We start from the raw sequence: 16323 nt of genomic DNA, 5'->3' as shown, positions 1-16323 counted from the left end.
AAAAGTAACTACTCCTATTAAAACTGCTGACCCGAGGGGCACTTGGATGGCTCAGTCATTTGCACATCTGACTCTTGGTTTGGCTCAAATCATGATCTCACGGTTCGTGAGTTCAAGCCCTGCGTAAGGCTCTGTGCTGGTGGCATGGAGCCTGCTTGGGATTCTCTCGCTCTCTTTCTGCCCCTCCAAGCACACACTCTCTCTCTCTCTCTCTCTCAAAATAAATACATAAACTTAAAAAAAAAAACAAAAAAAAAAAACAGAAAACTGCTGACTTGAGAAGTTCATGGGAATAGCACAAAAATCAAGTTATAAGCGAGGAAATTAAAAGCATTCTTTACTTTCAAATAATAAAGTACTTCTTGTTAATCATTTTATAAGTTAGTTAAATGACAACATTAAAAGTGGTATATCCATAAAGCAGTAGAACAGCAGTTTATTGTCTCATGATGTATCATTCTGTGTTTCTCTCAGAAGACTGAAAATCATTTTACACTCTTATATCTCTTTTACATATTGCATATCAGTGTCCAGACTTCCTAGACCATAAACCTGAGGAAGGGAGGTCAGAAGTGAGACTACCAGTGCCAGAATAGGACCACTTAGGAGAGGGTGGAGATGTGTATGGATTTAAAAAGCACATTCAAAATGATCATTGTTCTGATTTAGCCATGACAGGTGATATGGTGTATTTTGAAGTTTCAAAGAATATTAAAGGATGCATGGTTTGTTTCCCAAAACGGAGCACAAGTTAAAACAAATTTGAGGATCACTACCCCTAAATCTACATTGCTTTCCACAAGAACAGGGTAGTACAATAAAATGTCAGCTCACACTTGAGCAAATCAAAATTCTAGGAATTATTTGTACTGGAGGAGATAACGCTGCATAACATACCCCTGTGTAACAGTCTACTGATTCTCTAATCAGAGTAAGCTTAGACTTTAAATTTGACATATACAAAGTAGAAGCTTTCCTACCTACCTAAAGCATGCCTATACTTATCACCAAAAGTAGGTGTACTTGAGAAGTAAACACAGCATTTCAACTTAGTATGATCTTACAAGGCAGAAAAAAAAAGGTCGGGTCACTTTCCTTACAGCCACTTTTCACCCACAAGGAAGGCAACAGCCATAACCTTTCTTTACAAAAAAGATGAAATCAGTATCATTACAAGACTGGATTATTAAAAATCTTGAGTCATCACTTCACCACCAGTCCATAACTTCTGGGCCCATGGGAGCAGCCGAGTTGAGAATTAGGGACAAGTTGGAAATTTCCTTAGCCTGTTGGCAGCAGTCACCACGTAGAAATGTTTCTTGGTGTTAAAGAGGGGGAAAAAAGGATAAAAAGTATATTTTTAGACCAATTGTTTTAAGAAGAAATAAAAGGACTTAAGCAAGTTTAGCCACTTGGGTTTGTTCAAAACTGAGAATCTAATGGGGAAAACAAGTTTGTGGCAAAATTCCAGTAGAACAGCCCCATGACTCTGGAGCATTTGGGAGCAAGTTATGAAGTGAGAAAATATACCCTCTTCTTGTGAAAAATGGAGCCCACTGGAATGGGACTTTTCAAATTGTGATTCAAAATTCACCAGTGAACTGGAGAGTGTGATGCTAAGTGAAATAAGCCATACAGAAAAAGACAGATACCATATGTTTTCACTCTTATGTGGATCCTGAGAAACTTAACAGAAACCCATGGGGGAGGGGAAGGAAAAAAAAAAAAAAAGAGGTTAGAGTGGGAGAGAGCCAAAGCATAAGAGACACTTAAAAACTGAGAACAAACTGAGGGTTGATAGGGGGTGGGAGGGAGGGGAGGGGAGGTGATGGGCATTGAAGAGGGCATCTTTTGGGATGAGCACTGGGTGTTGTATGGAAATCAATTTGACAATAAATTTAATATATTAAAAAAAAAAATCCACCAGTGGGTCATGAAGTCAAATTGGTGGGTTATGACCAGCACTTTTTTTAATGAAACCAAATACCATAGAACAGAAAATACCAGAGTGTATTTCACTCTGTTTAGCAAAGGCTGGGATGTTTTTGTTTCATATGTGTGTGTATGTATACATATTTTTATATACTGGCTCTCTAGGTAAAGGCTTTTATTTTTGTTTTTTAGTGAGGATCTGAGTTGATAACAAAATGTTGGAAAGCCACTTTTCCTGGAAGGCAATTTTTCTTTTTAAATCCATGATACCAAAGGGTTCTGTTGTAAACAAAATTATGAAGCTTTTAAAACCTAATAGGGCTTTCCCAGCCCCTCTTTCTGAAATGTGGAGGAGTCAGATCTCAAGCTTCAGGCAGTAAGTTCCAAGCACTTCCCTACTACTGTTACTGAGAACATATGCTCAAACTTTATTCTGTCCTTTCAATTGTCCATATAAGTATGAACTAAATGCCACCTTTATACCAGTTGGTTTTGGTCTGTGGCATTCTTTAATCAAGACCACAGGTTTTGATATAAGAGACTTTTTTTTCCCTCCCAAATAATCTATTTAGAATGAAAATGTAAGTTAAAACTTAGCAACATTTCTTTCAAAGGACACATTAAAAAGACAAATGCTACCTTAAAAAAACAAACAAAACAGATACCTTCCATTTCCTCTGAGCCATGTATTTCTGCAGTAATAATTGGGATTTGAGACAAACTTTGGATTTTGAAGCTTTGGCAGGCAAATTATTCAACCACTCATGTTTCAGGCACTGCGTGGCACTCATTCTGCAACTGTGAAATCAAACAGAGGTTGAAACTTTTAGTTAGGGTTGCCTTTTCTGGTTTTCCAGAAATTGGTTCAGCTGGGTAGGAAGTGTTAATCAGTGAATCGATTAATCATTCAAGCAGATTCATGCCACAAACTAAAAAGGAACTCCTTATGTCTAAAATTCCCTTCCTTAAAAGTAAAAGAAAGTCATCAACAAAAATGTTCCCTGCCTTCTACAGAGGGAATGTATCACAGTGATTAATCACCTCCTCCAGAAAGAGCTGGGAAATTGAGGCAGGAAGTAGGAAGGCCAGGTGGGCCTGCAATTGCTCTTAAGAAGAAAAAGAACATAACTCTTCAAAGAAGCTTGTCTCTCCTTCCAGAGAATGATGTCCTTTTTGTTCATTTGAATTAGAAATATTTTACCACTCATAACTTTTCACAATCAGAAGAACAAAATAGTAAAGGCCAGGCAACTATGGGCTGTCTCAGAGCTCAGACTCTTGGGCCTCACCCTGGGTCATTTGCCATTATTTCTTTATGTCTGAGTCTCTGAGTATCAGAAAACTCCATGGTTCAACCCATGACTTTGATATGCCTGCTGAAAACTAAGTAGGTCTTCATTATCAACAAATGAGGTTTTCTGGCTCTTATTCTGGGGAATAATATCTGCATATCTCAACCTTTTTTTCAACATTAATCTATTAAAGTGATTACTTGATAACTTACCAAGGACTAATTTATATATGTGGTCCTTTTTAAAACTCTATCTAGATTTTATGCTCCTGTTGTTTATTTTTTTATTTCCTTCATCTCTTTCCCTGTTACCTTTTTTGTTCCAAAGCCATAGCAGACTAAGAAATCTTGAACAGAACTGGTCCAGAGAAAGCACAGCACCAGCCTGATCTTCACAGCACCCAGATGGATGGTCACCATCAGAATGGTTTCTGAATGACAAGCAATTAACAGTACCTCTTCTCTTTGACCAGCAGGTGGGAAACAAAGTCCTTGGCCTCTTCTGACAGCCCTTCAAAGGTGTCAGTGTCAAACTCCCAGCTACAGTTCACAATGAAATTCATGGTCTCTGCATCTGTTTCCCCTAGAAATGGGGATAAACCACTGAGTCTACAGAGGAGAAAAAGGACTGTCAGTATGTAGAAGCCATATCTGCCAAAATGCAATGACGGGATAGAGGTCTTACAAGGTACAAGCAGCTCTAACCAGAATTCAAAAGAAAAGTACCCCTATTACTTCTCAACAGGAGATAGTCCAGTGTGTTCTGTTAGGGGAGGAAGTGGCAGGACTAAAAATTTAGAGGCATGAAGAGTGTTTGAATAAATCCTCCATCATGCTTACCTATTTTCCCCTTAGCCTGAAGTCTAAGAATAAATTGAGACCCAATCCAATATGTCCATTTATGAAATACATGTTAACTTAATTTAAAAATATCCTAATATGTCTCTGATACAGCCTGGCTCATTTAAATATTACTCCAGGCCTCAGGGGCCAAAGGAAAACTGGCTTCATTAGGTCCCTCTAGAGTGAGGGTAGAGAGATAGGACACTCTGGCTGGCCTCGGGCCTCAGACTTCCCCCACCTGGTGAGGTACACACATACAAAGTGTGGGGACACAAGGTAGCAATTATGCCATAATGACAAATCTGGGAGCAAAGCATGACTTGATTGGACCTCTGAGGAAATAACCAAGGGAATTCACAGAGAGACAAGGATGCTTAGTCTGTGTACATATCTCCTCTCAGTCCATGCTAACTCTGCTTCCTCAGTCCATAGAAAACAGGAAGCACAGGACAGGAGGGACAAGTTAGATGATACATCAGACAGTGTTCTGCCCTGTCCATCTCCTCTCCTTGCCGCTCTGGTGCACTTCAGCCCCACTTGTACTATAGCACATGCATTTCCTTGCTGGAGAGCTTCTTCTCTGGTGGGAGCTGCTTTATCCACCCAGAAGTTTCAAGGAACCAATGCTCTCAGGACCAGCTCACAAGCAATAACTGGTAAGAGTTGGTGTGTAAACACCCTTACACCCTCCCCCCTCAGAATAACTGTGAGGGGCTGTTCCACGATGGATCCCAGACTTCCCCGACAGTATTCAACTCCAGTTGCCTACAGTGGTAAGTGCTCAATAACACATGCTTTACTGGTGTCTTCTCCCATCTCACTCCCTTACTCCTCTGTTAGCGTTTCCTGGGAACAGCTCTCAAATAAATGACTCTACACTCAAATTTTCTCTGCTTCTAAGGATCCCAAACTAAAACAGATGGCCCCTATTCTCACTAGGAGCCAGGCTCCTGGGCACTCACAGCATGTAGGTAATGACCCCCACACTCCACATGTCTGTAGGGAAGGACACAAATTCATAGTTGACGACTTCTGGGGCCAGGAACTCTGGAGTGCCGAAGTTCACCTTAAGCTTCTCCCGAGGCTTGTACCTGGGGACAACAGGATGCAGAGGACCATGGGAGTGAGCCCTGAGAGAATTCCTGGGACTAATTCCTGGTCAGAGCTAGACATTCCCAACCCTTCCTGTCTGCCATGTTGTCTGGACCTCACATCCCACCACGTGTGGTTTTCTGGATAATCATCATACTCCCAGGCCCCAACTTTAGACTTTCCTAAGTCACTAGGGAGAATCAGAAAACCATAGTCCTCTTCCTCCTAGCAGTTACAATGTCAAAAGGAGAGAAGATCAGTGTATCTTATTTGGCATGCAACCACATGAGCAAACACAAACAAATTGGATAGCAGCTCTCTGTGGAGGTCCGCTCTGGTAGTGTGACCATTATTGTTGGAGAGATGACAGTAAGAATTAGAAAAAGCAAATATGTTCAATATCACAAATCATCAGGAAAATGCAAATCAAAACCACAATGAGATACCACTGCACGTCATTGCTACTATAAAACAACCAAACAAACAAAAGATCAGAAAATAGCAAGAGTTGGCTAGGGTGTGGGGAAGTTAGAACCCTTGCTGGTGGGAATGTAAAATAGTGCAGTTGCTATGGAGAACAGTATGGCAGTTCCTCAAAAAATTAAAAGTAGAACTACCATATGATCCAGCAATCTCGCTTCTGGGTATATATCCAAAAAAATTGAAAGCAGAATCATGAGGAGATATTTATATACCTGTGTTCATAGCAACATTATTCACAATAGCCAAATGGAGGAAGTAACCCAAGTAAGTGTCTATCAATGGATGACTGCATAAGTAAAATGTGGTAGATAAAAATACATAATAATAATGTGGTAGGTAATAATATAGTGGAATATTATTCAGTCTTAAAATATAAGGCTATTCTGACACATGCTACAACATGGGTGAAACTCCAGGACATTATGCTAAGTGAAAGAAGTCATTTGCAAAATAACCAAATACTATATAGTTCTACTTAGGTATGGTACCAAAAGTGGTCAAATTCAGAGACAGAGGACTTTTTAATTAATGGTGTGTTTTGACAACTGTTTACAGGTTCCTTGTCATGAGCTGCTGTGAGTTAGGTCCAGAATATCATGTACCACCTCCCACCACTGGTGATTCACACCAGTGTGGTTGAGAATAAATGATTGTTTTAAGCCTCTGCAGTTTTGAATCATTTGTTAAACAGCAGTACTGTGGCAGTAACTAAGCCTAAATGTCAAAATATCCACCAAGACCCCCTCTCCAAATTCCTAGCATAAGTCCCTCTGTGACCATAGGGTCACCTATGAGGTTGCAGCGTCACAAGGTTTGGGGTGGGCATCTTCTTTCCCTGCCAAAAGATCTGATGAAATAGGCTTGGATTCCAATCTGAGCACTGGAGCAACATTCTGGAGACCAAGAGTAAACTTCCCATCCTGTCCCTATCCTTGACCCTTGACATGAACCTATTTAGACCCACCGATGGCTCTCACTGCCCAACCTGGGGTAATGTTGGTCCCTCTTGCTGGATGTCACAGCCTCTGAACATCCGTATGTGCCCCCTACATGACCATAACCCCACTGACAATCTCAGTACCTTCTAATAGCTCCACCCAGAAATACAACTTTACTTTCTATGGTTTGTATTACAGGAAAAAATTGGCTTTTCCTCCCTCTTTATAAACATTTAATTCCTGTGACATATAAAATATGCTCAACCTGCACTATCCCCCACAGATTGTTCCTGCTTCCGAGGAAGCAGGCCAATTTGGCAAAACCCAATTTGCCAAATGATCCTTTCGCCCAATGGCCAGTTTGCTGGACTGTTGAGGATGTTTTTGATGTTTTCCTTTTGCCTCACAGCCAGAGCCTGTGACTCTGTCAGCACAGCTCTGCTGAGTGCGGTTTCCTGAGTACCACGTGTTCCAGACACCTGCACTTCCCCAGTGCCCAGCAGTTTTATGTGGGTGGCCTTCTCTTAAATGTGGCTCTGCATGTTTATTTTCTTGAACTTGCTCTCTGCCTCTGGTTCATCAGCAAAAATTATTGTCATCAATGCCTTTGACTATGTTAATGAATTTATCAGACAGTTTGGGATGGATGACTCAGATTTTGACTAACTGATGTTTGGTAAGTTGACCTACAGCCTTTTTCACCTCTCCAGCAGGCAACACTCAGTGGCCTATAGTATAATGTTCCAGCTTCTTAGCCATGACATTCAGGACTCCCTATTAATGCCCTCATCTTCACTGTATCTCCCTCCCCCATCCCCACCCCAGCTCCTACCTTCCCCGAGAAAGCCTGCACATGTGCAGTGTACATCCTATACTGACACCACCCCAGCCCCTCACCCTCCCATCCCCCCCACCACCCTCACCCTCACCCCCAGCAGTGTTGTGCTGGAGCCACTTCTCATGGGTGCATGAGAGTCAATTGTGTACATCTCCTCCCAACTCTGTATTCAGTGATGTCATGTCAGTAGTTTGAAGTCAGCCAAAATTAGCAAAGGTTACAAATCAAACCCCATCCCCATCCCGCCCGCCCCTACAACTGATTGTTAAACATTTACCAGTATCCTACCGCCCACAGATAACAACACCTTGTCCATCGCTCCTTTTTAGCTGCTCAGAGAAGACTTCCCAGAACCCAGGAGCCTCAGCTGGTTAATTTTTGCTCTGAATTCACAGTTTGTCACTGTAAATACTCATTTGGCAATTGGACATCTGGCATTTGTGAGGGTACTACATACACATCTGGGAGGGTGTACATTCCTGATGAAGACAATATTACCCCAAGGGGGTGAACACCGATTCTTGGAAGGGCAAAAAGTCTTAGCTATTACAATGGTTTCTGGCTTTCCAAAGGGCCACAGAACATAAAAAGATACAAAGGACAATTGTAGCATTAAATTTCATGAGGAGGGGCCTGGCGATTAGGAGAGAAATGTCTAAAAAGTCTCTTTGGAAGCCAGGCAGTGATAATAAAAAATAGATTCAGAGACATTGCTCTAGTGTATAAGACACACAAGTGTATAGGATGCATCCCAACTTTATAAGACATTATTTGCAAAAATATTAAACAATTATTTACATTATGAATTGAATGTGATTTTGAAGCATTTGGGTTGGGGGATTTGGCACTGTTCATGAAAAGCAGTACTGTACATTTGGTACAGTAGGGTGATATGAACTTCCCTCTGCTGTTACTCTCATGACATTATCTGTGGCCTCCCATCCATCATGGGGGCACTGAAAATGCATCTTTGACCCCTGCAAAGAGGTAAATTTACCACTTGACCCAGGAAGATTGCCACTATGGTTTTGAATGCTACTTGTGGGAGGCAGGTCTGGACATCAGAGGCTGAGCTCAGGCAAGTGGCTGTCTCCACTGGGACAAGGTTTTGCTTTCTTCCCCTTGTGGATGGAGCGGAAGATACCATTAGGCCTATAAAATGGCAAAAACAACTTCTTTGTGGAAAATGGCCATCAGGGTGAGAGAAAGTTTAAAGAGTTTAAATTTAAAGAAAATTCAGCTGTGGTATGAAGACCTACCTAGAAAATATGTGATTCCCAGAGAAATGTCATTCTTGGTGGAAATAGAATTCTGGAGGAGTCTTGGAGGATGGGCATACAACTGTTGTCATGTTTGTAGACTATGGATGCTTGAAGGTTTGGGGGACATTCCCTCCCCAATATGAAGGGTCTGTTACTACCATTGCTAAAAACCTGCACCATTGGGTGTGCGTGCCAGGGAGCAGAACCCTGCAGAGGCACGGCATTCATCATACATTGGTCTGGACAGGATTGTAAAACTATGGACATACTGTCCTTCACCAGGCTTTGGGCATTTTAAGGGATGTTTAAGGGATGTTTATGTACTCAAACTTGAGAACCTAACCACCTTCATAGGATGGGTCTGCACTCTCTATGTATTATTTCATTTAACCTTCCTAACTGCCCGTGTCAGCAAGTATTTCATGTTATCATCACTTTACCAAGATTTAACCAGTCTTGAGTGGCCCCAAACCACATACCCCAACATCACCCTACACTGTTACATATGCACCTTCCTATTTAAACCACTCACTTCCTGACAGGGAAGGTGCTAGATCCCTCACATAGCTCAGCACACCTTGGCCCCAGGCCTGGGGGATGAATAGAACTGATCTGAGGACACCCACCCAGTGGCACTCCTTGAACCATCCCACCCTCTCTGCTCACACTGGGGTTTGAAGTACAATTAATCCCACAGCCTTTTAAGGAGAAGCAGAGTCATGCAAAGTCTGCATGAAGCCACCCCTGGGGTAGTAACAAGGCCTATCTGTACAACTGAAGGCCACCAGCCTCTCAGTGAAAAAGTTTTCTGTGTCAGTCCCAAAACTCAAAAATTATCTGAACTGTAACCACATCCAAGAGAGCCACAAGCAGTTCCCAAGGAGTTCTGTCAAAGTGTCAAACCACAACCCCCTTACCTTCTGGCCAGCCCAAAGTCAATGATCTTAATTTGATGTCCTGTCTGATTGACACACAGTATATTCTCTGGCTGGAAAAGAAACAGATGTCTGCTTAGCTCAGCCAACAGCTAAGAAGGTGTCAACTCCCATGCTTATGTCAACAGACCTCAGTTTCCCAGCCTCCAAGACAATAAATGGCCTAGGGCAGCCCTACAGGGATATATAGATCATGAAAACAAAGTGGGCTGGTGTGAGACGCTAAAGAACTGTGTAGACTGTGGAGAACTGGTGGCCTCCTGCCCTGTGAAAAGCAGCTCCAGCCACCAGTCACAAAGAAGGAACGCAGGCCCAGTTGCCAAACTTCCCCAGTCCTCAAGAGAAGCCAGAATACATATTTTTATGTGAAAAATCCATGCTTTTAAATACTGGCAACTCAAATTTAAACATATACCCAAGTGCAGGTGTCAAACAGAACACTTCTGTGATGCAGACTTGACCCACAAGCTGCTTGTGTTGAGACTGTTGGATCAGGGTCATGGTTTCAAAGCCTAGCTGCACATTATAATTATCAGAGGATCCCTCAAAAGTCCCAGTGTCCAGGCCCCAACCCCGACCAATTACATCAGAATCTCAGGGGTGGGAACCAAAGCTTCAGAATTCCAATCAAGGAGATCAGAGCTGCTCAATGTCAGTCAGTCTGCCATGTTATGGTGACAGCTGTGACCCACAGGGTAGAGATGGTGGTCTTGGGATGCTTCTCCTCTTAAGTCCTTCAGATCAGCTCTGAGGCCTGGAACGATGCTTGCTGCTTATGCAAAACAAATTTGGATACGGGTAGGGTGGTGTACACATATAGGGTGTACGGTAGAAATGCCCTGGAGACCCAAGGCCCAGTGCCTGAGGCCAAGGGGTCTTTTATCTGGGTCTGTGGCCTTAGGTGAGTCCATTCCCATTCCTGAAACCTCAGTGTCTCCATCAATAAAATGGGAATAATAACCACTTCCTGCTTTCCTCCTGGGAAGGTATGAGGATTGAATCACATAATATGCATGAAAACACTGTACAGATTCCAAAGCAAATGTCAGGTACTGTTTCTCTCAACAGAAGGTTTTATTGGTGCAATGGAATTAGGCAATGAATGCCTCAGATAGGAGCAGATTTAAAGTCTCCATGTCTTCTTCGTGAGGTCTGGAAAAACACTGTCCGATAGAAATATAATGTGAGCTACATACATAATTTAAAATTTTTCCAGCAGCCACATTAAAAAATTAAAATTAAATAAGTGAACTTAATATTCATAGCAGCATTATTGGAGTATAAGTAATAAATATAAATAATAATGATGATATCATAAAATTCACCATTTTTAAAGTGTAAAATTCCCTGGGTTTTAGTACATTCACAGAGTTATGTAATAATCCTTACTATCCAACTTTAGAATATTTTTATCACATCAAAAAAAAACCCAACATCATACCCATCTGCAGTCACTCTCCATCTCCCTCACCCCTAAATCTTGGCAAGAACTAACATGTTTTCTGTCTCTGTGGCTTTGCCTATTCTGGACATTTCATATAAATGACCATACAAATGCTGGCCTTTTACATCTGTCTTCTTTCACTCAGCATAATGTCCTCAAGGTTCATCCATGTTGTAGTATGTATCAGTACCTCATTCTTTTTCATAGCTGAATAATATTCCATTGTATGGATGTACCATATTTGTGTATCTATTCATCTGTTAGTGAATATTCAAGCTGTTTTCACTTTGGAACTATAATGCATAATGCTGCTAAGAACACTTATGTACAAGTTTTGGTGTCAACTTATGTTTTCAGTTCTCTTGAATACATACCTAGAGTTAAAATGACTAGGTCATATGGTGATGCTACATTTAACATTTTAAAAACTGCCGAACCGTTTTCTAAAGTGGATGCACAATTTTACAATCTTACCAGCAATGTATGAGAGTTCTAATTTCTCCACATCATAGCCAACACTTCTTATTGTCTGTCACTTTTTTTTTTTTTATTTTAGCTGGTCTAATGAATATAACATAGTATCTCACTGCAATTTTGATTTGTGTTTCTCTAGTGACTGATGATGTTGAGAACTTTTCATGTGCTTATTGCCCATTTGCATATCTTTATTGGATAAATGTCTGTTCAAATCCTGTGCCCATTTTAATTTGTCTTTTAATTATTGGTGTGTAAGAGTTCTTTATATATTATAGATATAAGTCCCTTATCAAATCTATTGTTTGGAAATATTTCTCTCATTGTGTGGGCTGTCATTTCACTTTCATGATATCATTTGGAGCATAAAGGTTTTTAATTTTGATAAAGTCTAATTTACCTTTCTTTTCTAGCTTTTTCTTTTGAGTCATATCTAAGAAATCGTCACCTAATAATCTGAGGTCACAAAGATTTACTCCTAGGTGTTCTTCTAAGAATTTTATAAGTTTAGGTCTTACATTTAAGTCTACAATCTATTTTGAGTTAGTTTTTGTTTACAATATGAGTGTATTCTTTTGCATATGGATACCAAGCATGGGATCGTAGCACCATCTGTTGAAAAGATTATTCTTTCCCCGTTGAATTGTCATGACACAGTTATCAAAAAATCAATTGACCAAATATATAAAGGTTTGGTTTTGAACTCTCAGTTGTATGCCATTGGGTTATCTATTCATCTTTATACACATAACTCATTGTTTTGATTTCTGTAGCTTAGCTGTAAATTTTGAAATTGGGAAATGTGTATCCTCCAGCTTGTTTTTCTTTTTCAAGATTGTTTTTGCTATTCTGCATTCCTTGAATTTCCATCTCAGTTTTAGGATCAGTTCATTGATTTCTGCAAAGAAGCCAGCTGCAATTTTGACAGAGATTGTGTTCAATCTATAGATCAATTTGGAGAGTATTGTCATCTTCACAATATTGTCTTTCAACCCATGACCATGGGATGTCTTTCATTTATTAGGTCTTCTTTAAATTCTTTTAATAATGTTCTGTGGTTTTAAGAAAATAAATCTTGCACTTCACCTGTTAAATTTATTATTAACTATTTTATTTGATTATGTATTACAGTAGTCCCTCTTATTCATGGAGGATACATTCTAAGACCCCCCATGGATGCCTGAGACCACAGATAATACCAAACCTTAAATATGCTATGTTCCTTCCTATATATACGTATCTATGATAAAATTTAACTTATAAATTAGGCACAGTAAGATAAAAACAACTAACAATAAAACAGAACAATTATAAAAATACTACTGGGGTGCCTGGGTGGCTCAGTCAGTTGAGCGTCTGACTTCGGCTCAGGTCATGATCTCGCAGTCTGTGAGTTCGAGCCCCACGTTGGACTCTGTGCTGACAGCTCAGAGCCTGGAGCCTGCTTCAGATTCTGGGTCTCCCTCTCTCTCTGCCCCTCCCCCACTCATGCTCTGTCTCTCTCTCTCTGTCAAAAATAAATAAACATTTAAAATATTTTAATTAAAAAAATAAAAAATAAATAAAAATGTACTGCTAATAAAAATTATGTGAATGTGCCCCCCCTCAAACTATCTTATTGCACTATACTCAGCCTTCTTCTTGGAATGAAGTGAGACGATAAAATGCCTATGTGATGACAAGAAGTGAGGTGAATGACATAGGCATTATGATGCAGTGTTAGGCAGCTATTGACCTTCTAACTGTATGTCAGAAGGAGGATCATCTGCTTCTGAACTGTGGTCAACCATAGGTGACTGAAACCATGGGAAATGAAACCAGGGATAAGGGGAGGACTACTGTATTGTAAATGGAATCTTTTTCTTAATTTTATTTACAGATTATTGATTGCTAGTATATAGAAATACAATTGATATTTATACATTTGTCTTATATCCTTTAACTTTGCTGAACCTGCGTATTTGTTCTAATAGTTTCCCTCCACCCTTCTTAGGATTTTCTATACACAAGATCATGTCATCTGTGAATAGAGACAGTTTTGTTTCTGCCTTTCCAATCGGGATGCTTTCTACCTCTTTTCTTGCCTAATTGTCCTGGTAAGAACCTCAAGTACAATGTTTAATAGCAGCAGCAAGAACAGACATCCTTGTCTTGTACCTGATCTTAAGGGGAAAGCATTCAACCTTTTACCATTAAGTATACTATTAGCTGTGGGTTTTCCATAGATGGCCTTTATCAACCTGAGAAAGTTCCCTTCTATACCTAGTTCATTCCGTGTTTTCATCATGAAAAGCTGTCTGGTTTTTGTTAAGTCTTTTTCTACATCTATTGAAATGATCATGTGGTTTTGTCCTATATTCTATTGATGTGGCATATTACATTGATTACTTTCATATGTTAAGCCAACCTCGCATTCTTAGGATAAATCCCACTTTGTCATGTGTACAATCCTTTTTATATGTTGTTGTATTCAGTTTGCTAATATATTACTGAGGATTTTTGCATATATATTCATAAGGGATATTGGTCTATAGTTTTTTTGTGTGTGTGATATCTTTGTCCAGTTTGGTTTAAAGATGAGACTGGCCTCATAAAATGAATTAGGAAGTGTTCCCTTATCTTCTATTTTTTGGAAGAGTTTGTGAAGAACTGGTATTAATTCTTCTTTAAATTAGATCTTCTTTAGGGACACCTGGGTGGCTCAGTCTGTTAAGTGTCCTACTTCAGCTCAGGTCATGATCTCACAGTCTATGAGTTCAAGCCCCGTGTCGGGCTCTGTGCTGATAGCCTAGAGCCTGCTTCAGATTCTGTTTCTCCCTCCCTCTCTGCCCTTCCCCTGCTTATACTCTCTCTCTCTCTCTCTCTCTCTCTCTCTCTCTCTCTCAAATAAACATTTAGAAAAACACATAAATTAGATCTTCTTTAAATTGGTAGAATTAAATTGGGCTTAGGCTCTTCTTTGTGGGTGATTTTTGATATTAATTCCATCTCTTTACTTGTTACAGGTTGATTCAGATTTTCTATTTTTTTTCAGTTTTCAGTAGTTTGTGTCTTCCTAGGATTTGTTCCATTTTATCTAACTTGCTGGCATACAATTTTTGACATTATTGCTTTATAATCCTTCTTTCTTTCTACAGTTTTCATCACTACAGCTAGTAGTGATGTCCCTCTTTCAATCCTGATTTTAGTAATTTATTTTCTCCTTTTGTCTTGGCCAATATAGCTAAAGATTTAACAATTTATTGATCTTTTCAAAGAGTCAGCTCTTGGTTTCATTGATTTTCTCTATTGGTTTTTGTTTGTTTATTTACTTATTTAGAGAGAGAGAGAGCATGTAAGCAGGGGAGAAGCAGAAAGAGAAGGAGAGAGAGAATCCCAAGCAGGCCCCACCCTGTCAGCATGGAGCCCAATGCTGGGCTCTATCTCACTAACTTGAGATCAGGACCTGAGCCAAAATCAAGAGTTGGATGCTTAACTGATTGAGCCACCCAGGTGCCCCTGATTTTCTCCTTTGTTGTTTTTTCTTTTTTTAATTTACATCCAAATTAGTTAGCATATAGTGCAACAATGATTTCAGGAGTAGATTCCTTAATGCCCCTTACCCATTTAGCTCACCCCCCCCATCCCTTCTCTGTTGTTTATCTATTCTCTGTTTCATTCATTTCTGCTCTAATCTTTAGTATTTCCTTTCTTCTGCTTGCTTTGAGTGTAACTTGCCTTCTTTTTCTAGTTTCTTAAGGTAGGATGTTAAATTATTGATTTGAGATGATATCCATATTTGCAGCTACAAATTTCCTCCTGATTTAGATGCATCCTAGTATGTTCTAGTTCTAGTATGTTGTGTTCTCATTTTCATTCATCTTAAAATATTTTCTAAAACTCAACTTCAATAATATATTTTATTTAATGCAATATGTCCAATATTTCATCATTTTGATAGGTTATCAATATGAAAAATATTAATGAGATATTTTTCATTCTTTTTTCATATTAAGACTTAGAAATCTAATGTGTATTTTATATTTACAGCACATTTCAATTCAGATACTAAATTTTCATCAGAAATATTTTAGATGTATTTAGATTTCATGAATTAATTGTATTGAAATTTCATAAAATTTATAGGTGAAAAGGAAATTCACATAGTGAAGTCATCCCAAATATACTTAAAAGTTTACCAATAACTAAACTGACAGTTTTTAAATTTAAATAAATTAAAAATAATAAAATTTAAAATTCAGTTCCTCAGTCACACTAGCCACATTCCAAGTATTTAATAGCCACATGTGGGCTTATGGTTATTGTATGGGACAGCAGCTCTGGGGCTTTTTCTCCATGCTTTAATCCATGCAACACCCCTAAGAGGAAGATACTATTATTCCCCATTTTGCAACTGATCAGCTTATGCAAGATCAATCAATATGATCAAGGAACTTAGGCAAGATCTTTTGGCCACGAAGGAACTGAACCAACACAAGCCCTACTCTTGCCTGGGAAATGGGCCTTTGCAATAATCAACTCCTGCTGCAGAGACACAGGGTTGCCCCAACGGCAGGTCTTTGACCCAGAACCACAGAGCTGAAGCCTGTGCTTCCCCCAACTGCCAACCTCACAGAGCAGCTAATCCAGAGGGCTTGGAATTAGCTGTAGGGGTCTGGGAAGCCAGAGGTCAATTCCCTACTATCGCTACCATTTTTCTAAGAAGTCCAACTTTACAGTCTGGTGTCAATCAGAAAAGATGGTCAGAAGAAGCAATGTGCACCCACAAAGTTCTGGCCAACCTACTTCCCA

At 39.7% G+C, this 16323-nt stretch overlaps 1 protein-coding gene across 2 annotated transcripts in view; it reads right to left on the bottom strand.

The window, feature by feature from the left end:
* Positions 1-304: 304 nt before the first annotated feature.
* MYLK3 (myosin light chain kinase 3) overlaps positions 305-16323 on the bottom strand; it is a 39395-nt gene continuing 23376 nt past the window's right edge. For both annotated transcript variants that reach the window (XM_030299148.1, XM_030299147.1), the window contains exons 9-13: positions 9597-9667; positions 5029-5157; positions 3680-3832; positions 2598-2730; positions 305-1318 (exon numbers count right to left, since the gene is read on the bottom strand). In XM_030299148.1, coding sequence (XP_030155008.1) covers positions 1259-1318; positions 2598-2730; positions 3680-3832; positions 5029-5157; positions 9597-9667 — 546 coding nt within the window. In that variant the 3' untranslated portion in view covers positions 305-1258. The remainder of the gene's footprint in view (positions 1319-2597; positions 2731-3679; positions 3833-5028; positions 5158-9596; positions 9668-16323) is intronic.

This window comes from Lynx canadensis, chromosome E2, assembly GCF_007474595.2.
Source record: "Lynx canadensis isolate LIC74 chromosome E2, mLynCan4.pri.v2, whole genome shotgun sequence".
In the NCBI taxonomy this organism is placed as follows: domain Eukaryota; kingdom Metazoa; phylum Chordata; class Mammalia; order Carnivora; family Felidae; genus Lynx; species Lynx canadensis.
Note: the sequence above shows the minus strand (reverse complement) of the source record. Positions and strands in the feature narration are given on the sequence as shown.